The sequence below is a fragment of the Nerophis lumbriciformis genome, linkage group LG13, assembly GCF_033978685.3.
Source record: "Nerophis lumbriciformis linkage group LG13, RoL_Nlum_v2.1, whole genome shotgun sequence".
Classification (NCBI taxonomy): domain Eukaryota; kingdom Metazoa; phylum Chordata; class Actinopteri; order Syngnathiformes; family Syngnathidae; genus Nerophis; species Nerophis lumbriciformis.
This window is the reverse complement of record NC_084560.2, coordinates 15,036,140-15,059,018: the sequence shown is the minus strand read 5'-3', so window position 1 is coordinate 15,059,018 and position 22,879 is coordinate 15,036,140. Positions and strand designations below refer to the sequence as shown.

The following is a 22,879-nucleotide window of genomic DNA, read 5'->3' as shown; positions in this document are numbered from 1 at the left end:
GGGGTTATTTATTTACCAAATTTGCAAAATCTTCCACCAAAAATATTTTTCTTAGTGGAATATTTGATGTGAAGTAATCGGAACCTTGGATAGGTCAATAATTCATAATAACATTCAATATTATGTTTTGAGCAATGACAGTTTGAAAGAAAACAAAACAGCTTTGTTTTATTAGTAGACATTGCAACTTTTTCTAAATTACATTTAACCTTTAAGCTTTTTTTATTTCACTTTTATGTTTTTGTTTATTTTAATAGTATTTTTAGAATGTGCCGTGTAGGGATGATACTCGAAACCGATTTTCCCGGTTGTTCGATAAGAAAAGAACCAAGTCTTCGGACTGGAATCCCTTTTTGAGAACCGGTACCCGGTATCGAGACCACTATAGTAAAGAAAAAGATTTTTTTTTTTTTTTATTCGAATCACTCGGAACGAATCCCGTCCCGACCAGAAATGCTCCGTGGGACATCACAAGAAATGACGTCACGTAGCTCAGTCATTAGGCGCAGATAGCGAAAGCAGGAAAAACAATGGACCGGAAAAAGTGCTCCAAGGTGTAATAAAGTTCAAAACAAAAGGTATAATACAATGAATAACTTTACTGAGAGATTTGAGCAGGGTACAAACACATGACGAACACTTTTACGACAAACCGGAAACATAGCAACCAGGCTAGCAACGTACCTCCTTTACGGCAGTTGTCGCAACGTTCTTAAAGCAACCGCAGCACATACATATATATACAACATATATCTCCCTTTTTTAACTTTTGTTTTTCTTTCCTTGTTGTTACGTTCCCAGATGGCTTAGAGTCTAGGGATTGCAGGAGAACGCAACATAAAAGTGTATAAACCAAATGAGTTATAAATTAAAGACACAGAAGCCAAGAATTGAAAACAAAAACTAGTGTTATTGAAAAGTAACCAATGGGGGGGGGGGGGGGTACAACAAGACACAACACTAGCCTAGCTTGGGAATACAGGTGCTGTCAAAGAAATGAACAAAACATACCAAAATACACCTCTAGAAAAGAAAAGGTAAGCTGACTAACTGAAGCTATTTAATTAGCACAAACCAAAACCTACCTATCTACTCTAGCCAAAGAGGGGGGTCCAAAACATACAAGGGTGACAGCCACCACTAAGCCTGGTGTCTCTATACACAAACAAATCCTACGTGTGTAGTGTATAGAGGCCTCTGTCTAACCTTTCCCAAGACTAGGCTACAGATACTTACAAAAGTTCAAAGGTCAAGAAAAATGAAGACAAAAAAAAACAGGTGGCACAAGTGTAGCAAAAAGCTTAACAAAAATGATTACCAAACAAGATAGCGCCAAAGACAAAGTAACGTCTCTCAAAGTTCCACACAGCATGTCAGAAAAAGAATCCACCCTGATCCAGTGGTGAGCAGGTGATTTTAAACAGGCTGGGAGGATGAATGGTGGTCCGGGATTGGCTGGCTGATTAACAGGTGAAACGAGGAGCAGCTGGGATTAGGAACCGGTTGATTGGCAGCAGAGGCAGTTAATGAGTGTGACCTGTACAAATAAATAGAAGAAGAAACACAAAACAAACAAACCACCACTACGTGGAACGTAACACGCCCACCAACAAGAATGAACATAATTGTTCATTCAAACAAGTCGCTATATCTGGTTTACATTGAAAATATATATGTCCATATATACACACACAATTAATTCACCCACACCCGACCAACCCCTATTTTTAAAGGCTGGACAAAGTTGGTAGCAGCCAAAACTGGAGCACCGCAGAGCAAAGCTTTACAGCTGTCAAAAACCTTTCGCTTGAGCTCTGCCATCTCTTGGTCCCTCTGGTGGATCTGGCCTTGCGCTATCTCCAGCTGCCTCTTGGCATCTCCCAGTGCAGAGAACAGATCCAGCTTGATCCTGGTCTCTGCATTCAGGCTGTTCTCCAGGTGCAGAGTCTTCTCCTTCATGGCGGACAGCGCCGACATCAGCACCTCTGTGTCTTTCTCATTCTTGTACTTGGGCAACTCCTGACACTTGCCCTCCAGATCCTGAATCTGCTCTTCCTTGAGTTTTATGTCCATGCTGAGCTTCTTGCACTCAGTCTCCAGCTCTCTAATTCGACCATGCGGCGAATCGTTGGACTCCACTCTTGTAGCAGCAGCTAAAGCCACCGCCCTGGCAGCCGTGGGTTCCTCCATCTTCTTCCTCTTCCTCTCGTCAGCCAGATGTTTTTCAGCCAGGATGCGACCTTCCTGCTCGGCTTTTAGCCTGTTTTCCAGCTGGGAGATGGTCTGCTTATCTTTCCGTTTGGCCCCTGCAGCATGACAGTTGGCTACCAAGTGACCTTTTCTGTGACAATAAAAGCACTCTCGTTCTTCTTTAGCACGAGCCCTGGCTTGTGATGGGGAGAAGGATGGAGTGACAGGAGGCATCTCAGAAGATGGCCTAAACACAGTTTTATGTGTCAGAACATACTCATCAGAAAAAACTGATGCATCTCTCAATGTGGTAACCTTTTGCTCATTTAAGTACACCACACATCGTGCTGGAGCACATTTTTTAAAAGCCTCCAGTAGGACAAGTTCCCTAAGAGAGTTAAAATCTGTGGCCTTGCTCGCTTTGCACCACCTGTCAAAACGAACACTTAACTCTCTGGCAAAGTCCACAAATGTTTGTTCACGTTTCTTTCGATAGTCCCTAAACTTCTGTCGGTAAGCTTCAGGCACCAACTCATAAGCTCGTAGGATTGAAGCCTTAACCACCTCATAGTCCATACTTTGATCTAAAGACAAGGCCGCCATTGCCTCCTGAGCCTTACCGGTTACTTTACTCTGCAGTAAAGTTGCCCAAATATCCTTAGGCCAGCGCAGAGCAGTGGCAAGCCGTTCAAATGTCTGGAAGTACACATCCACCTCGGTTTCCCTGAATTCTGAAATACACACTTGTCTCCTGATGTCATATGTATCTGATGTAGGTGTGGGATTACTCTGAGTGGTAGACTGCGCAGCAGCCATTTCCAGTTCCAGCTTTCGCAGCCTTATCTTAGTCTCAGCCTCAATCTTAGCAATTGTCAACTGATGTTCAAACGCTCGTGCCTCTCGTCTGTCATTTGCCTCATGTTCGAGACGAGCCAACCGGACCTTCAGCCTAGCCCCCTCTACCGAACCACTAGTCCAGGAGCTGGCTGGCGAAAATTCCTGAAACTTGGGAAGGGTAAGTGGTGCTACGGCCTCGTCATCTGAAACAAGAGGATAACAGACAGAAGCACCCACTGCCACATCGGAGCTAGGAACATCTGAGGACAGAGAAAACACACCAAGCGTGACTAGCTGGTCCCACACCTTAGACTTTATGTCCTTTTTCAGAGAGACATTACTAATGTCAATGTCATAGTGTGCCGCAATCAAAATTAAATCTGCCTTACGGCAGCTATCAAATACTTTCTCTGACGGTTTACAAATAAACTCATCTAAGTCAAATACACGTGCCATTGTGGCCTACCGCACACACAAGTACGCCAAACAAACTACAGACAATTCACAATCAAGGAAAACTCCCGGACAAGCCCCCAATTTATGTTACGTTCCCAGATGGCTTAGAGTCTAGGGATTGCAGGAGAACGCAACATAAAAGTGTATAAACCAAATGAGTTATAAATTAAAGACACAGAAGCCAAGAATTGAAAACAAAAACTAGTGTTATTGAAAAGTAACCAATGGGGGGGGGGGGGGGGGGGGGGGGTACAACAAGACACAACACTAGCCTAGCTTGGGAATACAGGTGCTGTCAAAGAAATGAACAAAACATACCAAAATACACCTCTAGAAAAGAAAAGGTAAGCTGACTAACTGAAGCTATTTAATTAGCACAAACCAAAACCTACCTATCTACTCTAGCCAAAGAGGGGGGTCCAAAACATACAAGGGTGACAGCCACCACTAAGCCTGGTGTCTCTATACACAAACAAATCCTACGTGTGTAGTGTATAGAGGCCTCTGTCTAACCTTTCCCAAGACTAGGCTACAGATACTTACAAAAGTTCAAAGGTCAAGAAAAATGAAGACAAAAAAAAACAACAGGTGGCACAAGTGTAGCAAAAAGCTTAACAAAAATGATTACCAAACAAGATAGCGCCAAAGACAAAGTAACGTCTCTCAAAGTTCCACACAGCATGTCAGAAAAAGAATCCACCCTGATCCAGTGGTGAGCAGGTGATTTTAAACAGGCTGGGAGGATGAATGGTGGTCCGGGATTGGCTGGCTGATTAACAGGTGAAACGAGGAGCAGCTGGGATTAGGAACCGGTTGATTGGCAGCAGAGGCAGTTAATGAGTGTGACCTGTACAAATAAATAGAAGAAGAAACACAAAACAAACAAACCACCACTACGTGGAACGTAACACTTGTAAACAAAACAAAATCACACTGTATATGTGTTGTCTGTCTAATTATAGATAATGCAGACGAGGCGTGTTGGCTGAGTTCTTTTTGAGTTTGAGTTTTGAGTTTGAGTTTATTTCGAACATGCAAGTATACAACATGATACATCACAATCTCCAGTTTCTCTTTTCAACATGTTCGAAAAGGAGTAGGAAGAAGCAAAGCTTATTTAATCCTACCCCTTTTCTTTTACATGACAGTTGCTAAAACTTTTGTTCACTTCCTGTTCTCAATTTATTCACAATATACTCCATAAGTAATCACAATAAAATAAGTAAATAAATAATAATTGGTGAAGTAAGTTACATTTCATATGTTGAGATAAGTAAGATTATTTTGTGAGTGAAAGAATGAAAGAATGGATGAGTTAAATAAATTCAGAATGTTTATCATGGTTCTTCTTCTTTGTACTTTGTAAACACTTTAAGTTTGAAGAGTTTCTTGAAGTGGATCATATTAGTACATTGTTTGATTGCTTTGCTTAATCCATTCCATAATTTAATTCCACATACTGATATACTGAAGGTCTTAAGTGTTGTACGTGCATACAAATGTTTTAAATTACATTTCTCTCTAAGATTATATTTCTCCTCTTTTTTTGAGAAGAATTGTTGTATATTCTTGGGTAGCAGGTTATAGTTTGCTTTGTGTATAATTTTAGCTGTTTGCAAATTCACTATGTCGTAGAATTTCAGAATCTTTGATTCAATAAATAAAGGATTTGTGTGTTCTCTATATCCAACATTATGTATTATTCTAACTGATCTTTTTTGTAACACCGTTAATGAATGAAGTGTACTTTTGTAATTATTTCCCCATATTTCTGCACAATAACTCAGATATGGTAACACTAGTGAGCAGTAGAGAATATGAAGTGATTTTTTGTCTAGAACATGTTTTGCTTTATTCATTATTGACGTGTTTCTTGCTACTTTATGTTGTATATTTTTTACGTGAGATTTCCAGTTCAATTTATCATCAATCATTATACCTAGAAATTTGGTTTCATTTACTCTTTCAATTTCTATTCCGTCTATTTGTATTTGTGTTTGACTTTCTCTTCTACTGTTACCAAATAGCATTATTTTAGTTTTACTGAGATTCAACGATAGTCTATTTTTGTCAAACCATCTTTTTAATTTGTTCATTTCTTCTGTTATTATTTGTAGTATCTTCTGTGTATTCTCTCCTGAACAAAACGCTGTTGTATCATCCGCAAATAATACTAACTTTAAATCTTTTGTAACTTTACAAATGTCATTTATATATAGATTGAATAATTTAGGTCCTAGTATTGATCCCTGAGGTACACCACAGGATATATTTAGCGTTGTAGAGGTGTGTTCGCCTACCTTCACGTATTGTTTCCTGTTCATTAGATAACTTCTTATCCAGTTTAAGACTAACCCTCTGATGCCATATCGTTCTAGTTTTTTGATTAAAATATTGTGATTAATTGTGTCAAATGCTTTAGTTAGATCCATAAAAACTGCTGCCGCACATTTTTTATTATCTATAGCATTGGTAATTTCTTCTGTAATTTCAATTAAAGCCATCGAAGTTGAAACATTAGCTCTGTATCCATATTGATTTTCTTCGAGTATTCTATTTTTATTTATGAAACTCTCTAATCTGTTATTGAACAGTTTTTCAATGATTTTAGAAAATTGTGGAAGTAAGGAAACAGGTCTATAGTTTGTAAATTGATGTTTGTCGCCAGTCTTGTAAATTGGTGCAACTTTAGCTATTTTCATTTTGTTTGGAAATGTACCTGTTTGAAATGATAGGTTACTAATATACATTAATGGTCCTGAAATCTCTTCAATAACCTTTTTTATCGTTTCCATATCAATTTCATTACAATCAGTTGAAGTCTTGGATTTACATTTTTTCACGATTGTAACTATTTCCTCCTGTGTCACATTACTGAGGAACATGGAGTTGGGATTTCGCTCTATGGTATCATTATAGTCCTCAATTGAAACTGGGTCTGGAATCCTTTCTTCCAATTTTGGTCCAATATTTACAAAATAATTATTGAAGCTTTCAACTACTTCCTTTATGTTGTCATTTTTTTTATTTCCGTCTAAGAAGTATTGAGGGTAGTCCCTCTTAGTGCCATTTTTAATAATGCTATTGAGGATGCCCCATGTTGCTCTCATATTAGTTTTGTTCTTGTCCAATAATTCACTGTAATATTCTTTTCTACATAATCGTAGTATGTATGTTAACTTGTTTTTATACTTTTTGTACTTAATTTCTGCCTCTGTAGTTCTTTGTGCTATAAATTTCCTATATAGTGTATTCTTCTTCTTACAAGCATTTTTTAATCCTTTTGTCATCCATGGTTGATTATTCTTTCTCTGCTTATTACTGAGTTGTATCCATGGACAATGTTTGTTATAAAGTATTATGAACTTGTTTAAGAAATGTTCATATGCTTCATCAACCTCATTTTCATTGTACACATTGTCCCAATCTTGCTTTTGTAGCTCAATTTTGAAAGCAATCATCCTCTTCTCTGTGCACAGTCTTCGAAATGTCCTTTTCTTGACGTTTACTTTCACAGCGTGCTCATAACCTCATTCTTAGCTGCCGGGTAGCGACATGCAACAACACTTTTCGGGGCTACAGCGCATGCTCGTCACTCCCATTGCATGCTGGGTAGTGTAGTTGTTATATTCCCTAGCTCATAACATCACGCCTTTCCCCCTATAAAGAAATAATGTTAACTCAATAAAGTGTATTTCTTTTTTTAGCTTTAACTTTTAATTTTTTAGCATTGTAACCACATTTGCAAACAACTTTTCTCTTCATAGAATTTTCTTTCAATAAAGAAATAAAGTGCAAAAACGTCAAAGCATCATAACAAACAGTTATGTCAAATAGCAGCAGAAGTGCACTTTTTGGAGAGCTGTATTATTTTCAGTTTTGTGCTCAAGGGACTGATTTTATTTAACACTATATTATTATTTATGTACCTATAGTGATCACAGAGACAGGTTGTTTTTGTGTTACTGTATTTATTTGTTTTTCTGAAAAATCCCACTTAATATACTTTGGGTAACAACAGTCAATATTTATTTATTTTATTTTATTTTATTTTTTTAGGGGGGTAACAGTCAATATTTATTTATTTATTTGATTTTATTTTTTCTTAAAAGTGAGCTTTTGTTAAACAAAATATTGTGTGTTTTTTTCCATATACCACAACCGATCTGGACCCGATAAGAGAATCGATAAGGAATTGGTTCGATAAGAGGATTCGATAATAGGCGCAAACTTGATAATTTCTTATCAAACATCATCCCTAGTGCCGTGGGCCTTTAAAACATTAGCTGTGGGCCTCAAATGGCCTCCGGGGCACACTTTTGACACCCCTGCTATAGATAATATAAAATTAAATCTGATAAATCTATGGATAAAAAGGCGTTTATCATAACTCTCTCGCTTTCTCTGTCTCTACCCCTCCCTCAAGAATGCTGCTCCGCGCACAATTTGTTTTGTTTTTAACCCCTTCTTAACCCTGAACGTACATTGAAAATACAGGTAACTCTAACTCAAAATGCCGGACATTTGAGGCATTTAAGAAACTCCGCCAAAGAGGACATGTCCGGTAAAAAGAGGACGTATGGTCAGTCTATCATAGCCCGTTCGCTGCTAGCATGCCGTGTGTTGTGCCTCGGTGTGCATTGTTTACACAACGTGCGTTACGCTACTTAATATGTCTGTGTGGAAACTCATTCGGTACACCTCCGAACCGAACCGGAACCCCCGTACCGAAACGGTTCAATACAAATGCACGTACCGTTACACCCCTATCTTCTACATGTAAAACTATTTCTAAAGTCGAGTCCCACCGCTAGTCCAAAGAAGTTCTCCTGGATCTTGAACAGCTCACGTCTTTATTAGTGCTATGAAATACTCTAGAGATGAAGAGTTAAAGTGACATCAACATTTCATCTATACATTTAGTCAACGTCCTCTTCCAGCCGCAAACACTTGTGTATTTCATAGTTGAAGTTGATAAATACTGCACACAAGTGTGGCCTCCTTGTGCATGTTGAAATGTGCGTATTGCAGAAACAATCTTTGTCATCAGCATTACAGCACTGTGCTTTTCTTCCTTCACATAAATATGTAGTGCATCACAGTCAACACGACACTGATTGTTGATACTGGTAGAAGTATCCTTATATATGTGCTTTTAGTCGTAAGGGATGTTCATGAATGCAACTCAACTGGTCTTTGGTTCACTAATGCACATAAAAGATTAAAATCTAAAAATGTAGAACTATGATACAATAAATATATCTGAGGATATTTTACACATGTAAAACAAATCAGATTAATAACTACCGTATTTTTCGGACTGTAAGTCGCAGTTTTTTTCATAGTTTCATATATATGTTTTTTTCCTTCTTTATTATGCATTTTCGGCAGGTGCGACTTATACTCCGGTGCGACTTATACTACGAAAAATACGGTATAAAGTGATACATCTGTTATAGTGTATGATTCATTTACATTTCACCATAAAACACACAAAGGTCATGTAACAATACTTTACACAGTCTAGACAGACAAAAAATGTAAAAACACATTAATACAAGACATATTACATTGACTGCATCGTTTACTGTATCTTACCACCTAGACGATGGATTTGACAACATGGTGCACCAACATTTCTTATACTATATATTACTTTACATTAATGCAGTAAGTTTGTGCTCTTTTTTCACGTTCCCATTGGGTTTTTTAAACCAGTCTGCATAGAATACGACATTCTATTGTCTATTGACAGAGAAGACACACAGGAAAAAGGGTCATAAGATCCCTACTTAAAGTATGCATCACAGGCCACAATATTAGGTACACGATCTAATGAGAACCGAACACATGAGGCTCATTGTTATTTGAAATGATAATCATTCTCATTTTTGATTACAACCACAATAATAACTTGTTAAATGTGCCAATAAAAACCTAGCATTATTATTGTTAGTATTATCCCGCTCTTGGATTGGACCTCAGGTGTTCCTAATGAAGTGTCTGTGAATGAACGCACGAGTCGCCTTTACAAGTCCTGGCCCAGTCTCTCAATCTCCTCCACCAGAAAGTCGATGTCCGACCTCGTAGCGGCCGTGTTGGAGATGACCATGCGGAAAAAGTTGACCTTCTTTCCTTGAGGCTGGTAGCCCACCATTGTGCTGCCGGACTCCATCATCATGGCCTTGATCTTGGGGGCCACCTTTTGTGTTATGAAATCACATGTTATGTTGACAATAATCACTCATCTGCAAGCACAACCACAATAGAATCTCCAAAACCAGCTGCTTCCAGATAGCCTGCGAGGTAGAGGTGTCAAACTCAAGGCCAGGGGAGAGATCTGACCCGCCACTTCATTTTATATGGCCTCAATAAAATACTTTTAAGTTAAAATTAAGTTAAAGTACCAATGATTGTCACACACACACTAGGTGTGGCGAAATTAATCTCTGCGTTTGACCCATCACCCTTGATCACCTCCTGGGTGGTGAGGGGAGCAGTAAGCAGCAGCGGGGGCCACGCCCAGGAATAATTTTTGGTGATTTAACCCCTAATTCCAACCCTTGATGCTAAGTGCCAAGCAGGGAGGTAATGGCTCCCATTTTTCAAGTCCTTACCTTTCTATCTCCAATTTTACAGAAAACAATACATGTTTATTGTATGCAGTTGCATACTTTTTAAAACTTTAAAAATGTCTAATATTGCAACAAATACCGGTATTATATTATCATATATTTTAAATAATAAACAAATACTAACTATCTGCTTGATTTATGATTTCAAAGCAAGTAATCCATCAAATTGTACATTGTAGAATTGACAATATTTTACAGTAAAAAAAACTGGCAGGGCAGTTGCCAGAAATGTACTGTAAAAAAACAGTGATGCCATTTTTTTTTTGTGGTGAAACAAACTGGCAGCTCATTCACCTGATTTGTTTTTGCCATTTTTCCATTTACTAATAGTATTCGTAATATGCTGTAAAAACACCACTGCAAAATCTATAATATTTAAATACATAGGCAATTGTAGCCATATCATGAGACAAATCATTATACACATGTATTTATGTATTATTCACAATCACATTCACAGCTATGGGCAATTTAGAGATTCCAGTTAGCCTAACTAATGTTTTTAGGGAGTTAACCCACACAAGCACAACAGCACACCACACAGAGATGGCCATTATAAAACCTCCTTTTGACATTCACTGTCATAAAAGTGTAAAAATAAGTTAACAGCGACACAATAGCATGCAAAATCCCATTTCTGATTATACCTTGTGGTGTGCATTACATTCTAGCAAGTGTGTCAGAACTAGTGTGTCACAGGTGTCAGACTCAGCATCATTTTATGTGGACCACAAGAGCCTGGGAAACAATGTGTGTTAGTAAGGCCTTCCATCTCTCTTGGTTAATTCAATTGAATTTTTATTTTTTGCTTTAGTCCATTTTTATTTGGTGAATGGATATTTTTTAGTTGGAAATTAATGTATAACTGCAAGTTATATATACATTTTTACATCAAAAAATTGAATAATCAAATGCATAGGTAATTGTGTAATATATATATATATATATATATATATATATATATATATATATGTATATATATATATATATATACATACATACAGGACTGTCTCAGAAAATTAGAATATTGTGATAAAGTTCTTTATTTTCTGTATTGCAATTAAAAAAACAAAAATGTCATACATTCGGGATTCATTACACATCAACTGAAATATTGCAAGCCTTTTATTATTTTAATACTGCTGATTATGGCATACAGCTTAAGAAAACTCCAAAATCCTATCTAAAAAATGTTGAATATTTCCTCAGACCAAGTAAAAAAAAAAAGATTTATAACAGCAAAACAAAATCAAACATTTGAAAATGTCAATTAATGCACTCAGTACTTGGTTGGGAATCCTTTTGCACGGATGACTGCATCAATGCGGCGTGGCATGGAGGCAATCAGCCTGAGGTGTTATGGATGCCCAGGATGCTTCAATAGCGGCCTTTAGCTCATTTGCATTTGCTGGAAAATGAAATCATCATCCCCATAGAGCTTTTCAACAGATGGAAGCATGTAGTGCTCTAAAATCTCTAGAAGCGTCTGACTTGGGCTATGGAAAAGAAGCACTGGACAGTTGCAGAGTGGTCCAGAGTCCTGTTTTCAGACGAAAGCAAGTTTTGTATTTCATTTGGAAGTCAAGGCGCTAGAGTCTGGAGGAAGGCTGGAGAGGAGCAAAATCCAAGTTGCTTGAAATCCAGTTTGAAGTTCCCACGGTCAGCAATGGTTTGGGGAGCCATGTCAGCTGCTGGTGTTGGTCCACTGTGTTTCATCAAGTCCAGAGTCTATGAAGCTGTGTACCAAGAGATTTTAGAGTACTACATGCTTCCATCTGTTGAAAAGGTCTATGGAGATGATGATTTAATTTTCCAGCATGATCTGGCACCTGCCTACAGTGCCAAAACCACCAGTAACTGGTGTACTGACTATGGCATTACTGTCCTCGATTGGCCTGCCAACTCCCCTGACCTGAACCCCATAGAGAATTTGTGGGGTATTGTGAAGAAGAAGCTGAAAGACACCAGACCCAATAATGCAAATGAGCTAAAGGCCACTATTGAACCATCCTGGGCATCCATAACACCTCAGCAATGCCACAGGCTGATTGTCTTCATGCCACGCCGCATTGATGCAGTAATCCGTGCAAAAGGATTCCCAACCAAGTACTGAGTGCATTAATTGACACTAGACTTCAGGCAACGTGGATCCTGTGCCTCTCCTGTCTTCCTCCAGACTCTGGGACCTCGATTTCCAAAGGAAATGCAAAATTTGCATGGTTGGGTGATGGTTTGGGGTGCCATGTCATCTGCTGGTGTCGGTCCACTCTGTTTCCTGAGATCCAGGGTCAACGCAGCCGTCTACCAGCAAGTTTTAGAGCACTTCATGCTTCCTGCTGCTGACCTGCTCTATGGAGATGGAGATTTCAAGTTCCAACCAGGACTTGGCGCCTGCACACAGCGCAAAATCTACCCGTGCCTGGTTTACGGACCATGGTATTTCTGTTCTAAATTGGCCCGCCAACTCCCCTGACCTTAGCCCCATAGAAAATCTGTGGGGTATTGTGAAAAGGAAGATGCAGAATGCCAGACCCAAAAACGCAGAAGAGTTGAAGGCCACTATCAGAGCAACCTGGGCTCTCATAACACCTGAGCAGTGCCAGAAACTCATCGACTCCATGCCACGCCGCATTAACGCAGTAATTGAGGCAAAAGGAGCTCCAACCAAGTATTGAGTATTGTACATGCTCATATTTTTCATTTTCATACTTTTCAGTTGGCCAACATTTCTAAAAATCCCTTTTTTGTATTAGCCTTAAGTAATATTCTAATTTTGTGACACACGGAATTTTGGATTTTCATTTGTTGCCACTTCAAATCATCAAAATTAAATGAAATAAACATTTGAATGCATCAGTCTGTGTGCAATGAATAAATATAATGTACAAGTTACACCTTTTGAATGCAATTACTGAAATAAATCAAGTTTTTCAAAATATTCTAATTTACTGGCTTTTACCTGTATATATACCGGTGTATATATATATATATACCGGTGTATATATATATATATATATATATATATATATATATATATATATATATATATATATATATATATATATATATAGTTTTTAAGGCAGTTTAAATAATATTCTAATAATATTGATTAAATATGCAATCAGATCAATGTGAGATCCTGTGGACACAAATGATAGAATCCCCTTTAGTCAAATAGATGCTTTCTGACTGACATCTGACAGATATACAACTTCCCAAGTTGTGTTATCGCTTTCGAAGGCAGGAAGTTGGGAAGCAGTGGACTTTGGAGGTTCTACTGCATCTTGGCAAAGGACGCGAAAATAAAAAGCTTGAAAGCAGATTAATGAGTCGTTACCTTGTGCAACCTCTGCTGTCTCTCTTCACCAGCAGGCATGCTGCGAAGGCTGGGCGGAATGTACCAGAAGCAGACGTTGGTGTGCTGCGGCTGATAAGAAAAGGACCATTTGTAATAAAAGCTGATATGCGCTCACAACAACACACATCATTAGCTACACTTTTGCAATGTAATGAGGAGCTGTAGCGTACATTCCGCCTTTTTACTACCTAATTCAGTGTTTTTCAACCACTGTGCCGCGGTACACTAGTGTGTTGTGGGAGATTATGTCATTTCACCTATTTGGGTTAAAAATATTTTTTGCAAACCAGTAATTATATTCTGAAAATGATGTGTTGTTGTTGAGTGTTGGTGCTGTCTAGAGCTTGGCAGAGTAACCGTGTAATACTCTTCCATATCAGTAGGTGGCAGCAGGTAGCTAATTGCTTTGTAGATGTCGGAAACAGCGGGAGGCAGTGTGCAGCTAAAAAGGTGTCTAATGCTTAAACCAAAAATTAAAAAAAGGTGAGTGCCCCTAAGAAAAGGCATTGACGCTTAGGGAAGGCTATGCAGAACGAAACTAAAACTGAACTGGCTACAAAGTAAACAAAAACAGAATGTGGACGACAGCAAAGACTTACTGTGGAGCAAAGACAAAGTACATCCGAACATGACATGACAATCAACAATGAAGGATAAAAACAACTGAAATATTTTTGATTGCTAAAACAAAGTAGACGCGGGATATATGTCTCAAAGGAAGACATGAAACTGCTACAGGAAAATACCAAAGAAAGAGAAAAAGCCACCAAAATAGGAGCACAAGACAAGAACTAAAACACTACACACAGGAAAACAGCAAATAAGTCCAATTAAGTCAGGGCGTGATGTGACAGGTGGTGACAGTACACCTACTTTGAGACAAGAGCTATAGTGATGCATGCCTGGTTATGCTTTAAAGTCATATCCAAAAATTGCGACAATGACTTTTAACTGTTAACTGAGTTTATGATTTCTGCTGGTGGTTTACCTCCGGATTTTTTCAACGCAAAAAATGTGCCTTGGCTCAAAAAAGGTTTAAAAACACTGGCTTAGGGAAGGTTATGCAGAATGAAACTAAAACTGAACTGGACAAAGTAAACAAAAACAGAATGCTGGACGACAGCAAAGACTTACTGTGGAGCAGAGACGGCGTCCACAAAGTACATCCCAACATGACGTGACAATCAACAATGTCCCCACAAAGAAGGATAAAAACAACTGAAATATTCTTGATTGCTAAAACAAAGTAGAAGTGGGAAATATCGCTCACAGGAAGACATGAAACTGCTACAGGAAAATACCAAAAAAAGGGAAAGAAAACTCCAAAATAGGAGCGCAAGACAAGAACTAAAACACTACACACAGGAAAACCGCAAACAAGTCAAAATAAGTCACGGCATGATGTGACAGGTCGTTACGGTACTTTGAGTCCAGAGTTATAGTGATGCTTATGCTTTAAAGGCCTACTGAAACCCACTACTACCGACCACGCAGTCTGATAGTTTATATATCAATGATGAAATCTTAACATTGCAACACATGCCAATACGGCCGGGTTAGCTTACTAAAGTGCAATTTTAAATTTCGCGCGAAATATCCTGCTGAAAACGTCTCGGTATGATGACGTCTGCGCGTGACGTCACGGATTGTAGAGGACATTTTGGGACAGCATGGTATTCTGGACATTTGGTTGGTGAATCTTTTGCAATTTGTTCAATGAACAATGGAGACAGCAAAGAAGAAAGCTGTAGGTGGGAAGCGGTGTATTGCGGCAGGTGTTGTGCCGGATAACGCACCCCCGCCGTAAAATGCACCCCTTGATTAGTGTGCCGGATAACACAGCCGGTGTTTCATTGTTTACATTCCCGGAAAATGACAGTCAAGCTTTACCATTGGCCTGTGGAGAACTGGGACAACAGAGACTCTTACCAGGAGGATTTTGAGTTGGATACGCAGACGCGGTTGTCGTGGTATGGGTTGTAATGATCAGACGGTTTATGTAAGCAATACATTTTATTACGACTAGCCTCAGTCTAGCATAGGATTTCCTGTGTCACACCATCAAGCGTCATTACGTAACATCCGGTCCCGGACATCCTGTATGCTATATCAAAATAAAGGCATAACAGATAACACCACATCTTCCTTTCTAGAAAACTAAACAGACTATCATTTACAGTGGTATGTCAGATAATGTAAAATCTGTAAACCTTTGCATGAAATAACATATATTCACTCACAATGGAATAATGCACTCCTAATACTTCTCAAGAAAAATAACAAAAGCAAACATAGTCAGGCAATATCTTTGGAATACAAAACATTCACCAGTCTTACTTGTTTCACATCGGGTTTTTTTTTTCTTTTCACTTTCTTTTTCATTTGTTTCTCTCTCCCCCTCCCACAGTTTACAAGTCCAGTCTGTGAGGTTTTCTCACCACTCTGCCACACCTAGTGGTAATACCTTGTGTGTGTGTATGGACAGGTGTAAGTGCCTTGGGAGTCTGTGTTGGAGGTGACTTGGGGCGTTCTGGAGAACCCAGTGTGGCCTCACCTGGTTGGGGTGGAGTGCTGGGTGTCAGTGTGCGAGGTGTGTGTGGAACAGTCTCTGGAAAAGGGACAAGGTGGTGTCTATTCCTTCTGATCGTGCCTGTAGGGCAGTCCACAATGTATGAACGTGGGGCAGAGTGGGGTGAAACCACTGTGCCTTGAGACTTTGTATTTGTAATCCACACTGGTTGACCTGGAGTGAGTTGACTCAGATCTCTCACCCGGTGTCTTTTGTTGAAACTTGCAGTGTCCTTTGCTCTCCTCTCCCTTTCTCTAGTTGCGACGACGGTGCTGTCTGGAAGCTCTGGAGTTAGGAGAGATGGATGCTGGGGCAGTGGAGTGCACAGTCTTCTGCCCATGAGGAGTTGAGCAGGACTGTAGCCATTTGCGAGTGGTGTAGCTCTAAAGCCAACAGAGCTAGATATGGATCTTTAGCCTTCTTTAGCAGGTTTTTCACGGTCTGCACGTGACGTTCCGCCTCTCCATTACTCTGAGCGAACCTAGGGCTACTGGTGGAATGAGTGAACCCATAAGCTGCTGCAAAGTCCTTGAATTCTTGACTGGAGTATTGAGTTCCGTTATCACTGAAAAAATGGACCGCAACACCGTGCCTGGAGAATATCGACTTGAGATGCACAATAACATCCTCAGATCGTGTGGAAGTTAGCTTGGCGATCTCTACAAACCTAGAGTAGTAGTCCACTACAAGTAGGTAGGTCTCTTGGTTGAGTGAGAATAAATCAGAACCTACTTTTTGCCAAGGTCTCTCTGGGAGCTCACTGGACATTAATGGCTCTACCGGATTGACTCGTTCTTTGATGCATGTGTTGCAATTTCTCACCAGCTCATTTAGTTGGCTGCTCAAGCCAGGCCACCATACAGCCTCTCTGGCCCGTTCTCTGCATCTGGTCATCCCCTGATGTCCCTCGTGAAGTGCGTCGAGGACAGAGTTGCGCATCACTGTGGGAATAACTAGTCTGGAGCCTCTGAGCAGTAGTCCATCGTGTACTGTAAGTATAGTTCTATCAGGCCAGTAAGCCTTCACTGGACCTGTGAGCTTGCTGTGGTCAGGCCATCTTTTCTGACAGTATGACATGACCTCTGAGCACACACTGTCTTGCTGCAGTTGTTCTCTCAGTTGAGCCAAGTATGTTGAGCTGGCGGGCATGTTGGTGACGACTTCATCTGCGTAGATGTTTGTCTCTTCCATTAAGTCTCTGTCTGTCCTTTTCCTGCTTGGGTTTTGGCTGACAGGCAAGCGTGAAAGAGTGTCGGCTGTAAACAAGTCTTTGCCAGGGGTGTGTGTGATAGTATAGCTGTACCTCATGAGTCTGAGTCGGAACCGCTGGATTCTGGGAGGAAGCTCAGTGAGTGCCTGGTGACCTAGCAGGCTGACAAGTGGCTTGTGGTCAGTTTCCATGGCAAAATGCCTCCCAATAATGAAGTCCCGGAAACGCTCGCAACCCCATGTCAATCCTAGCGCCTCCTTCTCCACCTGGGCGTATCGCTGTTCGGTCTCTGTCATGGAGCGTGATGCGTACGCGACTGGTTTCCACAGCTCTCCCTCCTTCTGTAGGAGGACTGCCCCCAATCCGTATGAAGAGGCATCCGCCGACAGTTTCAGCTCTTTGTTGGGGTTGTACAGTGTCAGTACTGGAGGTGATGTGAGATCATTTTTCAGCCGATCAAACGCTCTCTGTTGTTCACATCCCCAGACCCACTGATACTTCTTTGAGAGAAGGTCTCTCAACGGCTTGTCCTTTTCCGCCAGACCTGGAATGTACTTTCCGAGCTGGTTTAACATTCCCAGGAAACTGCGAACCTCTCCTGTGTTGGACGGCTCACTCATTGACATGACAGCCTTTACCTTATCTGGGTCAGGTTGCACACCTTCAGCTGACAGAATGTGGCCTAAAAACTTGACTTCACTTCTGCTCAGTTCACATTTCTCCATGTTTAATGTGACCCCGGCTTCCTGGAGTTTGTTGAGAACGGTGTGTAGTCTGATGTCGTGCTCTTGTTGGTCTCTTCCCCAGATGAGAACATCATCCATGTGGCATACAACTCCCTGCAGCCCATCGATGATCATAGACATGCGCCGCTGAAAATGTTCTGGGGCTGACGCTATGCCGAAGGGCAGCCTGTTAAAGTAAAAACGGCCAAAGGGAGTTATGAAAGTGGTGTACAGTGACGACTCGGGGGATAATGGGATTTGCCAAAATCCTCTGTTGGCATCTAACTTGCTGAAGACCTTCGCTCCTGCGAGAGAACCAATTGTCTGCTCCACTGAAGGCAGTATGTATTTCTCTCTGCAAACCGCTTCGTTGAGGCGAGTGAGGTCAACGCAGATGCGCACTGAGCCATTCTTTGTAGGCACTGGAACCATGCCCGAACACCAGTCAGTCGGCTCTTCCACTCTGGATATGACTCCAATGTCCTCCATTTTCTTGAGCTCCTCTTTTACTTTGCCTAGTAAAGGGATGGGGACCCGTCTTGGTGTGGCCAGGGGATAGGGAATGGCGTCTGGCCTGAGCTTTATAGTGTATGGCTGCTGCATCATTCCTAAACCCTGACACAGTTTTGGGTAGGACTCTTCCATTTCAGACTTGTCTATGCTGTCTGCTCTGTAGACTAGTTTAAGCTTAATGCTTGCTGGTCTGCTTAACAAGGCTACATTTAGGTCATTGACAACATAAACATCTTCCTGTATCACCTGCTCTCCTTTGCATAATGACTCTCTGTATCTGCCTAAAACAGATAGAGGCATGCGGCCTGGGCCAAACAGTGGTCTGTCGGGTTTAGCTAGCTGCGTGTTGCCCTCTGTAATAGCATAGTAAATTTTAGCTGGGATAACTGAGACATCGGCTCCTGTGTCGATTTTAAATCTGACTTTGTGGTTTCTCACAGTTAAATCAGCATACCATGGGTCTAAACCTGCATCTATTGAGCCTAGGAACAAGGGAGTGTTATCATTACATTCTGTCTCTACAACATGTACTGTTTTGGTAGATTTACATACTTTGTTGTAATGGCCTCTCTTTCCACATGTGTGACATGTGACATCTCTGGCTGGGCACTGTGCTTTGGCATGACCAGGGGATTTTCCACATCTGTAGCATGTCTGGCGATCAGATGTTGGCTGTGGCTTTGCTGCTGAGTGCTTTGGGTGATGAGGGATTTTGTGTGTAAATGGTTTTTGTCTTCTGCCTTTTGTTATTGCATCAATATCCATCCTACCCCCTCCTCTGAGGTCTGTTTGCTGCCTCTTGATCACTTCGGACTGTCTTGCCATGTTGACTGCTTTTTCCAGCGTCAAATCTGGGTCTAACTGCATCCTCTCGGATAGACTGACGTCTCTCAGCCCCACCACAATACGATCTCTTATTAACTCATCGTGGAGTGCTCCGTTTTTTGCAGTTTTCTGCCAGGGCATGCAATGCAGTAATAAAAACATCAACAGCTTCGTTTGGTTGTTGCACTCTTTGGTTGAATCTTGCCCTCTCATATATCACGTTTTTCCTAGGCACAAAGTACCTTTCAAGCGTGGCTTTCACTGAGGTGTACTGCTGTCTCTGTATGTCGGTTAAATCATGACCGCGCAGGATGTCATCTGCTTCATCCCCCATGCAGTAGATCAGAGTGTTCACCTGGTTAGCTTCAGTGCTAAGATGGAGGTTGCTGGCTAGCCGGAATCTCTCGAACCTGCGTATCCATCGTTCCCAGTCCTGAGGCTTTGAAAAGTTGAACGCTTCAGGTGGTTGTATGGAGAACGTAGCGCTCGGAGGAGCGTTAGCATTAGTCGCTAGCTGGGGAGGTTGTTGTTGCCGCGCTGCCGGTACAGCCGCTGCGTTGCCGCCTTCGGACATCTCGTCTCTCCTGACGTTAAAAAAACTCTCCTTTCAGCTGCAAAAGTTGCTCTTTTTATCGCTGCCCAACTTCTGACACCATGTCGTGGTATGGGTTGTAATGATCAGACGGTTTATGTAAGCAATACATTTTATTCCGACTAGCCTCAGTCTAGCATAGGATTTCCTGTGTCACACCATCAAGCGTCATTACGTAACATCCGGTCCCGGACATCCTGTATGCTATATCAAAATAAAGGCATAACAGATAACACCACAGCGGTACCGTGAGTACGCATGCAGCTGCGGCTTCCAAACATTTGATCTCCTGCCCGTACGTGCGTGCCGCTATGTGCATGTCACGTACGTAACATTGGGGACTTTGGGGAAATATATGTGCTGTATGAACTTTGGGGAGGTGAACGGTACTTTGGGCTGTGGGATTGAGTGTGTTGTGCAGGTGTTTGAGTTGTATTGGCGGGTTATATGGACGGGAGGGGGGAGGTGTTTGTTATGCGGGATTAATTTGTGGCATATTAAATATAAGCCTGGTTGTGTTGTGGCTAATAGAGTATATATATGTCTTGTGTTTATTTACTGTTTTAGTCATTCCCAGCTAAATATCAGGTCCCACCCGCCTCTCACAGCATCTTCCCTATCTGAATCGCTCCCACTGCCCTCTAGTCCTTCACTCTCACTTTCCTCATCCACGAATCTTTCATCCTCGCTCACATTAATGGGGAAATCGTCGCTTTCTCGGTCCGAATCGCTCTCGCTGCTGGTGGCCATGATTGTAAACAATGTGCAGACGTGAGGAGCTCCACAACCTGTGATGTCACGCTACTCGTCTGCTACTTCCGGTACAGGCAAGGCTTTTTTATCAGCGACCAAAAGTTGCAAACTTTATCGTCGATGTTCTCTACTAAATCCTTTCAGCAAAAATATGGCAATATCGCGAAATGATCAAGTATGACACATAGAATGGACCTGCTATCCCCGTTTAAATAAGAAAATCGCATTTCAGTAGGCCTCTAAAGTCATATCCAACAATTGCGACAACTTTTTACTGTCAACTGAGTTTCGTTTTTTAATGATTTCTGCTGGTGGTGTGCCTCCGCATTTTTTCGACGCAAAAAATGTGCCTTGGCTCAAAAACGGTTGAAAAACACTGACCTAATTTATCTACATGAGAAGAATTTAATAGCGCACGATCTCAGCATGATGCAGCAACAACAAATATATTATTGTAATAATCTCACCTCTCCGTCAAACACCATCTCAAAGCCTTCTTTGCCTTTTATTTTGTAATAAAGGTATGATGACAGATCCAGACACTTGTCAATATGTTGCTCGAATCCTACCGTTCCCTTTTGAGGTCAAAGAAACACAGTTAGCAATATTCATACGAGAGTGTGTCACAGATTAGGCGAGCACCTTTGCCTTCCACATGAGCCAGAACTTAAATATGTCCACATGGCGCCCGCACTGGAGCGCCTTGTCTCCTGTGTCGTATGCGACGTCGTACTGCTTGTCTGGCTGGAACAGGTAGCCCGCACACATGGAGTTGCAGCCTTGCAGTAAACCCTGCGGAAAACAGGCGTGGGGGGGGAAAAAAAAAAAAAAAAAAGAGTTTGGCGGGCGAACATTGCGAGTGTCAGAAGAGGACAAACAAACTTCTGACCTTCTCTCTGACCAGAATGGCGGAACACTGCAGAGGCACTCCCATCATCTTGTGAGGGTTCCAAGTGACCGAGTTGGCCCTGCACACATTGTGGAGCAGCTTTTCCAATCAATAACTCAGCATTATTATACACATGAGGGGAGGTAAAACCTGTCAAGGGTTTGCGGGTGAGAGCAGCCTGTTCTCAGGAGATTACAGCTGGAATCGCATCATATTGCTCATAAATAAAATAACAACAAATAATATGACGAATTATAAACTGAGCCCTTAGTAACTTTGTTATAAATATTATTATACAAACCCTGTTTCCATATGAGTTGGGAAATTGTGTTAGATGTAAATATAAACGGAATACAATGATTTGCAAATTCTTTTCAACCCATATTCAATGGAATGCACTACAAAGACAAGATATTTGATGTTCAAACTCATGAACTTTATTTTTTTTTGCAAATAATAATTAACTTAGAATTAATGTCATGGCTGCAACAAGTGCCAAAGTAGTTGGAGAAGGGCATGTTCACCTTTCCTTTTAACAACACTCTGGAACTGAGGAGACACATTTTTTAAGCTTCTCAGGTGGAATTCTTTCCCATTCTTGCTTGATGTACAGCTTAAGTTGTTCAACAGTCCGGGAGTCTCCGTTGTGGTATTGGTATTTTAGGCTTCATAATGCGCCACACATTTTCAATGGGAGACAGGTCTGGACTACAGGCAGGCCAGTCTAGTACCCGCACTCTTTTACTATGAAGCCACGTTGATGTAACACGTGGCTTGGCATTGTCTTGCTGAAATAAGCAGGGGCGTCCATGGTAACGTTGCTTGGATGGCAACATATGTTACTCCAAAACCTGTATGTACCGTTCAGCATTAATGGCGCCTTCACAGATGTTTAAGTTACCCATGCCATGGCCACTAATACACCCCCATACCATCACAGATGCTGCCTTTTCAACTTTGTGCCTATAACAATCCGGATGGTTCTTTTCCTCTTTGGTCCGGAGGACACGACGTCCACAGTTTCCAAAAACAATGTGAAATGTGGACTTGTCAGACCACAGAACACTTTTCCACTTTGTATCAGTCCATCTTAGATGAGCTCAGGCCCAGCGAAGCCAACGGCGTTTCTGGGTGTTGCTGATAAACGGTTTTCGCCTTGCATAGGAGAGTTTTAACTTGCACTTACAGATGTAGCGGCCAACTGTAGTTACTGACAGTGGGTTTCTGAAGTGTTCCTGAGCCCATGTGGTGATATCCTTTACACACTGATGTTGCTTGTTAATGCAGTACAGCCTGAGGGATCGAAGGTCACAGGCTTAGCTGCTTA

At 41.1% G+C, this 22,879-nt stretch overlaps 1 protein-coding gene across 1 annotated transcript in view; it reads right to left on the bottom strand.

Annotated features, from left to right (window-relative positions):
- Positions 1 to 8,982: 8,982 nt before the first annotated feature.
- LOC133613821 (glutamate decarboxylase 1-like) overlaps positions 8,983 to 22,879 on the bottom strand; it is a 75,792-nt gene continuing 61,895 nt past the window's right edge. The window contains exons 13-17 of the mRNA XM_061971638.2: positions 21,553 to 21,631; positions 21,306 to 21,455; positions 21,131 to 21,238; positions 13,456 to 13,545; positions 8,983 to 9,685 (exon numbers count right to left, since the gene is read on the bottom strand). Of these exons, the coding sequence (XP_061827622.2) occupies positions 9,512 to 9,685; positions 13,456 to 13,545; positions 21,131 to 21,238; positions 21,306 to 21,455; positions 21,553 to 21,631 (601 nt within the window). The 3' untranslated portion in view covers positions 8,983 to 9,511. The remainder of the gene's footprint in view (positions 9,686 to 13,455; positions 13,546 to 21,130; positions 21,239 to 21,305; positions 21,456 to 21,552; positions 21,632 to 22,879) is intronic.